The following is a 12,166-nucleotide window of genomic DNA, read 5'->3' as shown; positions in this document are numbered from 1 at the left end:
AATCAGATAAAATGTATGGTTATCCATTTCTTTCTCTAATTTATCTTTTATCATCCAAATCCTAACACTAACACAACATAAATAACATATCCCCACCCTCGACCACCTCGTTGTCCTCGTCAAGATTATAAAGTACATGTTTCACAGGTTGAAAAAATATGCAGGAGACCAAAATAAAGGATAAAAATTTAGTTACTGCTCCAAACAATGGCATGCCCGTCTCAAGGATTCACTGTTCTGGTTGTTGTCTGCAACTGCTGGCATAAGGAATATATCAGTTGGGTTAACCTCTTCAGTTGTTTTGGCTGTCCAGCGTTCCCATTCCATGGCAGAAATTGTTTAGCAAGGACTCAATATGCTTCACTTCTTTTGGGATTGATGCTGTTAGGACCTGTGTAGTTTCCCAACAACTTAAATATCAGTTACTGATTAACTGTCACTAGTATCTATGCAGGACAAACCATCTGTAGATTTTGCAGAAAGAACACAAATTAAATGTTCTGTCTTGCTTTAATTGTCTAACATTAAGTTAACTAATGCGATGAGATAATTCCCACCATTAACATGGTCACACAAAAAATTAACGTGACAAGATATTACTTGAGAAGTAAAAAATATCGTAATAAGTTTTTTATTGAAATGTTATTAATTGACTCCACCGTGATTTTCAATGTATTCTTAACATGAAATAAAGTGTTCATATATGAGGTGTAAGAACAACAATATACTGCAAGCGTTGCTCAGAGAAAATCACCGCAAAACATCTAAGAGACTGAAACTAAATCTAAGAACTCTCTTTCTCTAAGATCTTTCAACCCAAAGTTAAGGACTAATTAATCCCTTTAAATATTGAAATCTATTGAAACAAATGACCTTTCTATATGGATGTTTTTCACACACAAGTCTAATGATCAAACCTATAAAGACATGTGTAAAAGGCAAAAAAGGTATGCATTAATCATGTCACACTTTATTTACTTTTAAAGTTTCGTCTGATATAATGCTTGCTGGTTTATTTTGATACTGTTAGAAACATTGATTATATATATACAAACACATCTCTTTTTTAACTACGAAGATTAGACCTTTTCCGTTAATAAAATATTATGAATACAAACTAGGAATTTCAAAATAATGTTTGCTTCAGGGGAGGGATGTATATATCGAATTGAATTTATTGAATTAAACCTAGCACATCCAAGTTTGTAAATATTCTAACGACTTAATTCTGATTGATTAGACGATAATTGATGGAGATTAATGACGTTGATTACTTTATAACGTAACAATATCCTTCAATTTATTGGTTTGTGATTTGACAAGTATGGCTCACAACTAACTGATTACTCATGTAATGACACTGTATAAGACGACCGTGTGTTACTAAGAAATTCTACCACCACTAATACATATACGGATTTCAGAGAGACCAACTTGTGAGAAGCAGCAATCCCTAAAATTCTTGACAACTCATCAAGGGTAATAAAAAAAACGTACCATAGCTGCGCCTACCACAAAATCATTAATGCTATGTTTGGTAGGGAAGAAATGAAAGAGAAAAGAGAAGATGAAATTAAATTGAACTGTATAATTTTAAAAATAGTAAGATTCACCTTATTATTTTTAATCTGCTTTCATTCATTTCTGTATCTTTACTTTTACGACTTGCCTATTTCTTTTTAACAAAATCATTTCAAGCTATTTCTCTCCATTTTTCCATACAGCTTTGACAAGTATGGATAATGATGCTGTGTAAAAAATCATCATCCGTTTTTGTCAGCTTTTAAGTCTCATATGCGGGAGTTTTTACCACTGAGCCTCCATTTGAGTTTTTTAGGTACTACCACAACACATTATTATCCAATATGTCCCCATTTATTTATGGAGTGAAATCGGCTTGGAGAGGTCGTGTTCATAACATAAAAAAGGGGCATATTAGATAATAATATGTGAAGGAGGTCGCATTGTGAAACTCAAATGGCGCAAGTGCTTACTTGTTTGTCTTTTAAGGATAAAGTATTTACTTGAACTCATCTATTGCAACCTCTTGCATCTTTCATTCATCATTCTAACGCTCAAGAGAAGCACAATTAGCAGATGACCTAGCTACCCCAATTTACATACTAGTTTCAACATTCAACTGCAAAACTTTAAGAGAAAATACCTCATAACCAGTTTCTGTGATGAGAACCTCATCCTCAATCCGTATCCCAATGCCTCGATACCTGCAATTGGACCTCTTCCAAGATTTATTATATTGCGCAGGAGACAAACATTTAATGTCAAGAGTGAAAACATCCTAAATGTTCATACGGAGTATACGTGGACAATTGTGAACAGGGCAGCGATTGACCAAAAAAGACATAACAAGTAGAATACAGGTGAGAGGAATAAGATCATATCATGCTTGCCCAAATGTCCAACTGGTACTACGATTGAAACAGATTAACTAAAGTAAGATTCTTAATTTACATATGAAAAATTTGAGCAACAAAAACGGACACATGTCTCTTAATGGCTTGAATAATTTAGGAAATATACATCTTCCCAACTTCCGGCCCCACTGAATAGGACTGCGGATGAGAGTGGAATAGCCATATCCACTGCCAAGTGTATATGATTAAATGACTATTCCATTCCAGTCCTATAAATAAGAGTATAATAAAACGTTATTTATAACGAGATGGAGTTGGTGCAATGATAGTTGGGGGTTGAAGGTGGGGACCCTGATGGTCCAGCTACTGGTAGAAAGTGATTTTTCTCATTTTTAGGGAAGACATGGTATATAGAGGTATTGCAGTAAATCTTTATGGAACGAAATACATTCCTATTTTGGAGGGAATGGCTATTTCGTTTTTCTGATGGTATAAGAACACCCTAGACAGTGAATGAATAGTCTCATTGCAAAATTCCAAAATAAGACCTTAGGGATTGAGAAGACTGAGAAAACAGGGTAATTGGTGCTAAATCATCCTTGGAAACTATTTAATCGGGATACTCAATTCAAGCTTTAATAAACTGGTATACGAAACCAGATTCTTGGAAGGAGAAATGAAGGGTAAATTCGTGGAGCTAGTCAAGGCAAACAAACTCCTGTGAATTAGCATTCTTTAGTCGATTTAGCTGGTAAACCAGAAAATTTCCTTAGACGAGTAAGCAATGGGAAATCATCAATTCGGAAAAAACAGTTTGTAAAAAACAGCTATTTAATCAACCTTAATAATTACCTCCCCGGACCATTAAAAGAAGACGGGATGTACACTCCTGGTTCAATAGTTATTACCTGTACACAGACACACCACACAAATTATAAAAAAGAACAGGCTGTCAGCTAATATGGGTACACAGTGCAACTCTGAAGCATATGTCCCCATAAGCAGGCAATCAAAACTCCAAAAAGAGGTTATCTTGCTCAAAGAGGGTTAAAATTAAGTGGCAGGATTCACCTGCTTCAATTCACCACCTAATTCCCAGCCCAAAAAGATTATATTTGTTATTTGAGTTATATAACAAAATATGTGTTGAAAAATATCAACGAAGAGCCCTAGGCTGTAAATTTTAAAAATTAATTCAGTTAGCACTAGCTTTAACATATTTTTATGCAGCAGAGTTCTTCTGATAGCAGTTAGCTGAGAGCACGTATACACTTGAGAGAGAAATATGAAGCAATTACATCATCTCTTATAACTAATTCATTAATTAATAGAATTCATACACCAAAGATATCCAGAAAAGTAATGAAATGATCAACCTACACAGATCAGATAAGTAATACAATGCATAAGTTAACATATTCTAACAAGTTAATCCATTCAAATAAATTAAACAAGTATGACAGTCCCCCTTAAACACAAACATACAGATTGTATGTACCAAACTAGGAACAAATAAATTTAATTTGAGATCCTCTCAAAACTTATTCAAAATATCTACAAGTTGATCATTGGAGTTTTGTGCAAATTTCCTTTGATAACAAGTTCTCTCAAACAAAACAACAATAAATGTCTACATTGGTTCTCTCACGAAAAATAGGATCGGTTGCAATATGAATAGTTGTTTGTTTATCACAACAGTACATGCTCATTTGTTACATTTCACAAAATTTCAGCTCTTGAAGGAATTGTTTAATCCACATAGGCTCACAAGTGAGTGATGACATAGCCTTATACTTAGCTTCATCAGTAGATCGAGCATCCACATTTTGTTTCTTGTTTTTCCAAGAAACAATACTTCCTCCAGTGAAAACACAAAATATCCACTAGTGGATTGCTTATCTATTGGAGATCCTAACCAATCAGCATTACAATAACTAGTCATTTGATTATTTCCCTTAAATATCCTTGTCATGGATCCTTTTTGAGGTATATGAGGATGTGAATGACAACGATCCACTGATCTAGATGAAGATCCTACATAAATTTAGTATTTAATACAATGCAAAAGACAAGTTAGGTCAACTAATAGTGACATGAATAAATTTCCCAACGAGTCTTTTATATTCTTTTGGGTATGAGAAGAGCTCAATCTATTCTACAATCAATTTTTGTTGAGAAATCACAATACTTCCCTTTGATCAGATTACTTCAATACTGAAGAAGTATTTGAGACATCTAAGATCTTTGGTCCAAAAGTGATTGCATAAATGTTTCTCTAGCTTAAAAGTTTTAGTAGCATCATTCCCTGCAATGACTATATCATCAACTAACACGATAAAAGACTAAATAATCTATTTCACTAAACCCAAAGTGCTGTAAAATGGCTGAATTTTCTATACGAAGCATTTGGTGATTGTTTAAGATCATAGAGAGATAGAGAGATTGGCGCAATTCACAAACTAACCCAGAAGGTTGCTCCATGTAAATTTTCTCCTCTATGTCTCCATGAAGAAAGACATTATTGCTCCATGAATGAGTATTTAAAGTTTTTAAATTATCTATAATTAAATTTCTCCATAATCTAAATCAATTTCTCCATATATCTGAAACAATAATGGATTATAATTTTAGAGGAATAAGGCAAAGATATCTCCATTAACCACGTGTGACAAATGATTATTAAATATTATCTGTCAGTGGTTAGTGGAGATGGAAAAATTTGCTTTGTCAGGGAAACTACTTACAACACCTGGCTTCAGAGGACCGTCAAAGCTGACCATTGAACAATCATGGATGTCCATCCCTAGATAGTGACCTGGATGGACCAATAAAGTGTGATTAGATATATATATCAGCAGTCCTACGAATATACATGACAATTATTTTTCTCATAACTACATATTGCACACTTTGTCAGCAAGCAGATATGAGCACATAGCTACCTATAGAAGTTGGGTTAAGCTTATGGTAGGAACTGCTTCCAACACCTCTCAAAATCCCAAGCTCTTTGAGTCCTTTCTGCAGCATTTCAACCTATGTAACCAGATCATTTCAGATTACACTTTGTATAACTTCAGCTAATCGAAATGAACAATAGTAAAACATTCAAAAGTGAAAATTTTAAAAGTAAGATGACAATCAAAAAATAACGATGGGTTTGTGAAGAAGATACTCAGGCCACTAGCACACACTAATTACTGTTACTGGTTATAAGATGATGTTCGTCAAGCGCAAAGCAAATATTGAAAGTTTTTTTGGTGGTGAATTGGGTGTTAATGCAAAATGAACACTTAAAAGAAAATATTTGATGATTAACTAAGGCAACATAAGTTCAGATCCACTTGAAATCATGAACCAGAATACAGCTGAATTATAGGACAGTTTCAACAAGCCAACAACAGAAACCAGAGATAATTAAATTCCCTATGCTCTGTCTTTGGTATCTCCCAAACTGATCATAGAATAAAATAAGAATTAATCAAATGACAGTTCTAATAAGATTTACTGATGAGCTTCACATAGAAAGGGATATTTGGAGAATCCCATGCTTTACTACCCACATAAAATAAGCCAGCAACATCCAACTTTTGAGGCAAACCAAATTCTAGACTCTAGTATTTGTTTGTGCTGGAACAGAAGCTATTGCATAGGTTGTTCAATTTAAAAAGTACAAAAATGCAGACGGACATCCTATATTATTACCAAATATATCTATGTTGATATAGGTTGTTACTAGCTAAGACAAAATAATTTTTCCATTAATGGACAAGGCTGGATTTTGTTTAATCCGAATAAGCAATTCCATGCTGTTACTAGCTAAGACAAAATGTTGTTTCTTGTTCACCAAAAACAAATATAAAACAAATTATTTTATTTAATTACATAACATTCTACACGTGGTTAAATATATCTTGAATCTAAATAAGTTCATACTTTTGAATCTTTTGAACAATTACTTGAGAAACTACTGCATAATCCTAATCAGATCATCAAGAAAGTTTTAAGATTAGAATAACTAAGGATACTCTTCCCTCTAAATCCTATCATGAACTGGAAAAGAGAAGAGTAACAAACACAACTGACTAACATTTCTGTCAATCACCAACTCTCCTGAAATATTTATTAGGTAAAGGCTCCAAAACGGCATTGTTATTTATACGACACAATCCCTCTTGTTGAAAGGAAGGAATATCACAGGCCCACCCAAACTTGCAATGGAATTCAAATTTTATTCAGAAGCATGAGGGAAGCAAGAATTAAACTCTTGGCAACTTAGTTATATCTCCTAAAAACTTAAGCTATTAGGTTGGTTTAGAGTGATAGTGACCTTATTACATCTTTCGAAAATTGAAAGGGGATAAGAAAAAAGGGATACCGAATGGTTGTGTATTTGCCTAATACTGGCACCAGGCTTACAAAGTTCCACACAATGCTTATTTGTTTCCAGTATAAGCTGATAAAGCTCCTCCTGAAATATAGAAGAAACCATGATATTCATATGAAAAGTGGCAAGAATAAAAGAGCAAAGCAATAAGTTGATTTTGACATTAAAAGAACAAAGTAATATGGAGATCAGGAGTTTCATTTTGTCTGGATTTCACAAGGCATGGATAAGGAGCAAAACACTCGAACTACACATGGAAACAAGAAAATAATTTTATTGATGACCATACCAAATACATTATGAGGTCCTCTATTGTAACAATCTCTCCAAAATATAGAAAGATGTTAAGGATATTTTATCTTAATCAATATGGAGATTCTAAACATAATGTTATCTTCATAAACCATTATTTACAATAGTTTCCCTCAAGTTAGTCAATAAATATCAATCATTCTCAACTTACCTACAAGATCCTGAAATCCTTCCTAAGGAAGCCCTTTAGTGAAAATATCCACTGTCCTAAGCTTAAGTCCTATAGGGACATGGGTCGTAACCTCACACTCTATCTAGATTATCTTTGATGAAGTGTTTGTCATTTTCAATGTTTTGCCTGGTCACGTACTAGATTATTGGCAATGCTCATGGTTGACTTGTCACGACAGAGCTGTATAGGAATGTCTACCTTGATTTTATGGTCATCAAGAATTATTCTCAACTAGAGCCCTTTACACATTTCTTGCACAGGGTTCAAAATTTAGCTTTTGCACTAGAACAAGATACTCTATCATGTCTTATGACAGCTCCACTAACAATGCAATTGTCAACATAGTGGTTGCTGACGTGAACCACACTGTTCTAACCCACCACTGGCCCCACAACAGTGGGGGTGGCACAAGCAACAGTGCATCCTTGTCTCATTGTTTGCGAAGCAGAAAAAATAGAGCTTCCAATATCAAGAGCTCTGATTCTAACTTGCATGAACAAGAAAATAATTTTTTTGATAACAATCCCACCAATTATATTCTCAGCTAATCTATTTATAACAATCAATATCTCTTAAATAAAGAAACAATATATTGAAATAAATTTGAAGATTCTAAACATATTTTATTCGAAACAATATTGAAATCCTAAACATATTTTATCATAATAAACCGTTATTTCCAACAAAAAACTAAGCTTCAAACATTTTTATGTCATAGTATACCAAAAGCAAAGAAAGATCCGACTTGTATTACATAATTATGTCCCCAACGGTTTAGGCCCATTAGATCCCTTGAAGAAAAGCAAGAGGAGAGAGCAAATCTATCCCTAATTGAATGACCAGATATGAATAAATTATTCAAAGTACCTCTCCCCAATTAACTATATTTCTATGTACAAAAATGTCTATTTTGGCTATAATAACTGATCAATATCTCATCTTCTGTTTCATGTCATGGAGCACCAACAACTAGCGGTAAACTTTTTGTACTTTTAAAGTATTTACCCTTCACCATGAGGCCATTTGCGTAACTATAATCTGCAACGCTTCTTCCCTTAATCTGGAAGTATAGAGTATAACTATAGGCTTAAGCAAATTCAAATATCATAACCACCAACACTTACCATTATTTGTTGAGAAGGCAATCTCATAAATAACTCCCTTCCCTCCAAAAAATTGCAAGAAAAATAAGTTGTGTTGGTTTGAGAAAATGTTTTCTGTTTTAACTTTTAATTACGTATGATATTATTTTCGTTATATTTTCCATTTTAAGGGTTTGTATAGGAAACAGTGAAAAAGAATGTTTCCTTTACAGATCTTTCACAACAAACAAAATTATTTTCATTATTTCCTTTACAAACCTTTGACTACAGAAAACAAACATGAAGTTCAAAACAAAGTACCAATTTTAATGATTTAAATAACATTTTCTTGAAGTAAAAAAGCCATAATATTTCATGTCGTGAAGTTAATGTTGCAGAATCTCGGCCTTGAGTAGAAAACTTAGCAAGCACAAGATGATGGCCAAAAAAGCTCATTACAAGAAACAAAAGGGAAGTTATTTTAACATCATAGAAACTTGATCAAAAACAAGTGCATTATGTATGAGAAGAGTTATATGTCTACAAACAAGAATACCTATAAGTATACAGCCATCATGCAATAAAGTATGCAACAGGAAGTTGAGAACATGAAGTCTGTTTGTCCTAGATTGCTATTAATTGATCGATTAATTGGATATCAAATGTGAGAAAAAATAAGAAAGCGATATAGACATAAGCTTATTGTATGTGCTGAAATGAAAATAAACTCTTCCTTATTAAGCTCTCCTGCAATTAGTAGATTGAATTGCTAAACGGACATCAATCATGCTAACCTGGGCAGAAGAAAAGCTACCACAAGGTGGCCATGTCCTGGTAAGATCACTGGCATAGCCATGTAACTCACATCCAATATCCATCAAAACAAGATCCCCTTGTTTAATCTGCCAAACAAGTAAAGATTAGAAACACGAAACTAAAGTTACTAGGAGATGGCATTTATTAAATGAATTTACTCTCTGATCATTCCTAGAATAATGTATAATGCTTCCATTAGGTCCACCACCAACCACAGGATTGAATCTGATACAGAGGAAAAAAAAGGTTATATCATTAGTTATGGATGAAATGATCCTTAAACTTGAATTTCTTTTCTATTAATGAACTTCTTTACTTTTATTCTTTTATGGAAGCTTCTTATATTATTTATCAACAGCAATAGATGAAGTATTCAGACATAAAAAACTCCTCACCCCATCCGCTGGGCACCTCTAATTTTGCATTCATATTCAACCTTTGCTGCAAGTGTACCTTCAAAAGGGTATGTCTTTGAATGTAGCATTGTCAACAAAAGAGCCTGTTCAAAGATCACATGGATATCATTCTACATGTAGGACCTACTAATGGTATTACCAAATGTGCATTCAACAGCCTCAATAGGAGTTTGGAATATTTAGTTAACAAATAGTTACCGTAGCACTAGAGATGAAAGTACCTGACAAGCGATGGATGCAGATTCCTTCATCAGCTTAAGCTCTGCTGGTGACTTTATCCATCGCAGTTGATGGGTGTAAACAGCTAGATCCATTACATTGTTACAGTAAGCTAGTTTTTTGAATGCTTCCATTTCCATATATGCTGGAGTTGCAGTCTGGACATTGTGGAACACTTTTGATGATCCCTTTATCATATCGGGAAGGATCTGAATCAGTAGTAAAAAATGTTAAATAAAAATCATTATAAATAACAGTTGTAACAGTTTAACCCAGGAGATGACAATGCACTTTTTAGAATTGAAAGATGTCATAACATTGGCTTCAAGCTTCCAGCAAGCTTACCAATGGAAATATTTCAGTCGTAAGAACAAAATTGTTTACTATATAATTTCTATGGAAGTAAAAGCTTTTGATGGTTGATACCAGTAATTCACCTCATGCAATTTTCTCATTGGATATGCCTTATCAGCCTTGAATGTATCTACTGCTGCATCAACTCCTGCTATCTGCCCTTGCCAAATAACATCCTACACACATTTTAAGATTTTAAAACGTTCACTTGAGATTAGGTAATTCTCTATAACAAAACTCCATAGAAGTCAGAACAAAAATCACACACATAATGACCAAATTGACATATGGTTAATCTAACATGAAAAAACAATTGAAATCATAGATTTATATTGATAATAAGATATTTATATAAAAGAATGCTTTTACATGTAAGTAAATAACTGAATTAAATTTAAATAAACTGACAGTCTAAAAGAAATTTACACAGTCATCTAATCACAGATTGTTATATAAGATAAAATAGTTGAACTTTGTAATAACTTCTTTACAAGTCACAGATTTCTAATTGGTTAACTGTGTAAAAATCATTACATTGAAAATGCATGAAGATTAAACCCATAACCAATTTATGTCAATTAATTACATCTTTTTACACTGGCATTGTATTCCTATTGCAAAACATAGTTCTATTTTCAAGAAGATATAATGTCAGACACACATAAGGCTTAGCTTCTGGCATGAACATGCATAAACCACAGTCGTGTCCCAAAATGGCCACACCACCAGGCTGTTGGCAGCCTGTGATATACAAGTAATCAGCATCTTGTCGAAATGTATAAGGCACAACATCTGTCATCATCTTTACTGGGGCAGCAGCGATGATTGCCAAACTCTTCTCTGGGAGAAGTTCCAACAACTTTTTTCTTCTTAGGATGTATTCCTCAGTAGATATGCCCGGTGTGAGCTCCCCATCTTTTAGTAGCTACAATGTAACATAACATAAAAAAATGCTAAGTAGTCTTAACAAACAAGCATTTTAGCTAAATGCTCTACACGATAGTGCCCAGCAAGACGATAGTGCCCAGCAAGGAAGCCCTACTTCAAAATAGTTGGCTTGCATGTGGCAAACACACAATAGACACTTGAAATGTTTATATCACAATATTCTTTTACTTCTGTTATTGAACTTCTAAAAAACACAAATAGAAATACAATAAACCTGGGGATGAGATGCGGAGGTTGGCTGTCCAACATCAAAAACAACCCCGCCAGTGCAATAGGCACGAAAACCTACAACCTGCGAGCGAAATTTGCAAATGCCAAGTAGTCAGAGTAACCAAAATGAATTATTTGAATAATCCCTAGATTTACCCTTACAAATAAGAATAAAGAAAATAGAAAAATGAGATCATCAATCATGCATAGCTTCCGGTGAGAAGAACCGGTTAAAGGCCGAGAGTATGAATTGTTAAAGTATTTGCCGTGCGAGAAGATTGAATTGACCAACAGAAAAGCAAGAGTTACAAGCATTTGATAAAATGGGTAACAGAATTTGAAGAAACAAAACAAAATTCCCACGTTCGAAACCACAGTAGCATCAGAAAATCATTTATTAAAACATACTAAGCAGACAAACAGTTTGAGATGCTATGAATACGAAGTACGAGGTTGCAGAAAGCTATGAAAGAAGACATACTTGTCTGTGTGAAATTATGCTGGTTAGTTTTCTTACGACGCGCTGCATCTTCTTTGTGTTCAACAATACACTACAGTGCAGAGGTTTAAAGGGTTTTAGAGTGAGTTAATCCTCACAAGTTTGTACTGTCACTTCATTTGTCTCGCCCAATCGTTTTACTATTGTTATTATTATATTATATATCATTATCATTATTATGTTCGATTTATTTTCCCTCTATAAATTAATTGTGCTGTAAAACGTTGGAATGCCCTCTCTTTCGAATAACATTTATACAGTCTTTTATAATTCAAAAATATATGCTGGGAAATATTTAATATAAATATTTATATTTATTTGATAAAAAAACAACACCAATAAACGATTTAGTATTACTGAGTTCATTGTTATTTAAAAA

The 12,166-nt window shown here is 33.6% G+C and overlaps 1 protein-coding gene across 4 annotated transcripts; it reads right to left on the bottom strand.

The window, feature by feature from the left end:
* On the bottom strand, positions 1-11,911 carry LOC108324190 (intermediate cleaving peptidase 55, mitochondrial). 4 transcript variants are annotated; one of them, XM_017557048.2, is made up of 14 exons: positions 11,770-11,911; positions 11,293-11,370; positions 10,792-11,055; positions 10,214-10,306; positions 9,779-9,985; positions 9,537-9,640; positions 9,300-9,366; positions 9,120-9,227; positions 6,751-6,843; positions 5,318-5,408; positions 5,120-5,190; positions 3,228-3,283; positions 2,165-2,225; positions 1-391 (listed from the first exon to the last, which is right to left on the bottom strand). In XM_017557048.2, exons 1-14 carry the CDS (start codon positions 11,815-11,817, stop codon positions 293-295), a joined length of 1,440 nt encoding a protein of 479 aa, XP_017412537.1. In that variant the 5' UTR covers positions 11,818-11,911; the 3' UTR covers positions 1-292. The 4 variants fall into 4 exon arrangements, 3 of the variants coding, with proteins under 3 accessions (XP_017412537.1, XP_052731371.1, XP_052731372.1); XR_008248050.1 differs by having other exon boundaries at positions 313-391; positions 5,125-5,190; XM_052875411.1 differs by lacking the exon at positions 1-391 and having other exon boundaries at positions 2,163-2,225; positions 3,216-3,283.
* Between the last annotated feature and the right edge of the window lie 255 nt (positions 11,912-12,166).

This window comes from Vigna angularis, chromosome 3 (assembly GCF_016808095.1).
Source record: "Vigna angularis cultivar LongXiaoDou No.4 chromosome 3, ASM1680809v1, whole genome shotgun sequence".
Lineage (NCBI taxonomy): Eukaryota > Viridiplantae > Streptophyta > Magnoliopsida > Fabales > Fabaceae > Vigna > Vigna angularis.
This window is presented reverse-complemented; position numbering and strand designations above follow the sequence as displayed.

Excerpts from the sequence above, each read along its gene's own strand:
- LOC108324190 (XM_017557048.2), bottom strand. The coding sequence starts at position 11,817 with ATGCAGCGCGTCGTAAGAAAACTAACCAGCATAATTTCACACAGACAA. Across the intron at positions 9,228-9,299 it reads ATTCTAGGAATGATCAGAGA|ATTAAACAAGGGGATCTTGT; the intron begins GTAAATTCATTT and ends CTTGTTTGGCAG. Across the intron at positions 6,844-9,119 it reads GTAGCTTTTCTTCTGCCCAG|GAGGAGCTTTATCAGCTTAT; the intron begins GTTAGCATGATT and ends TCTATATTTCAG.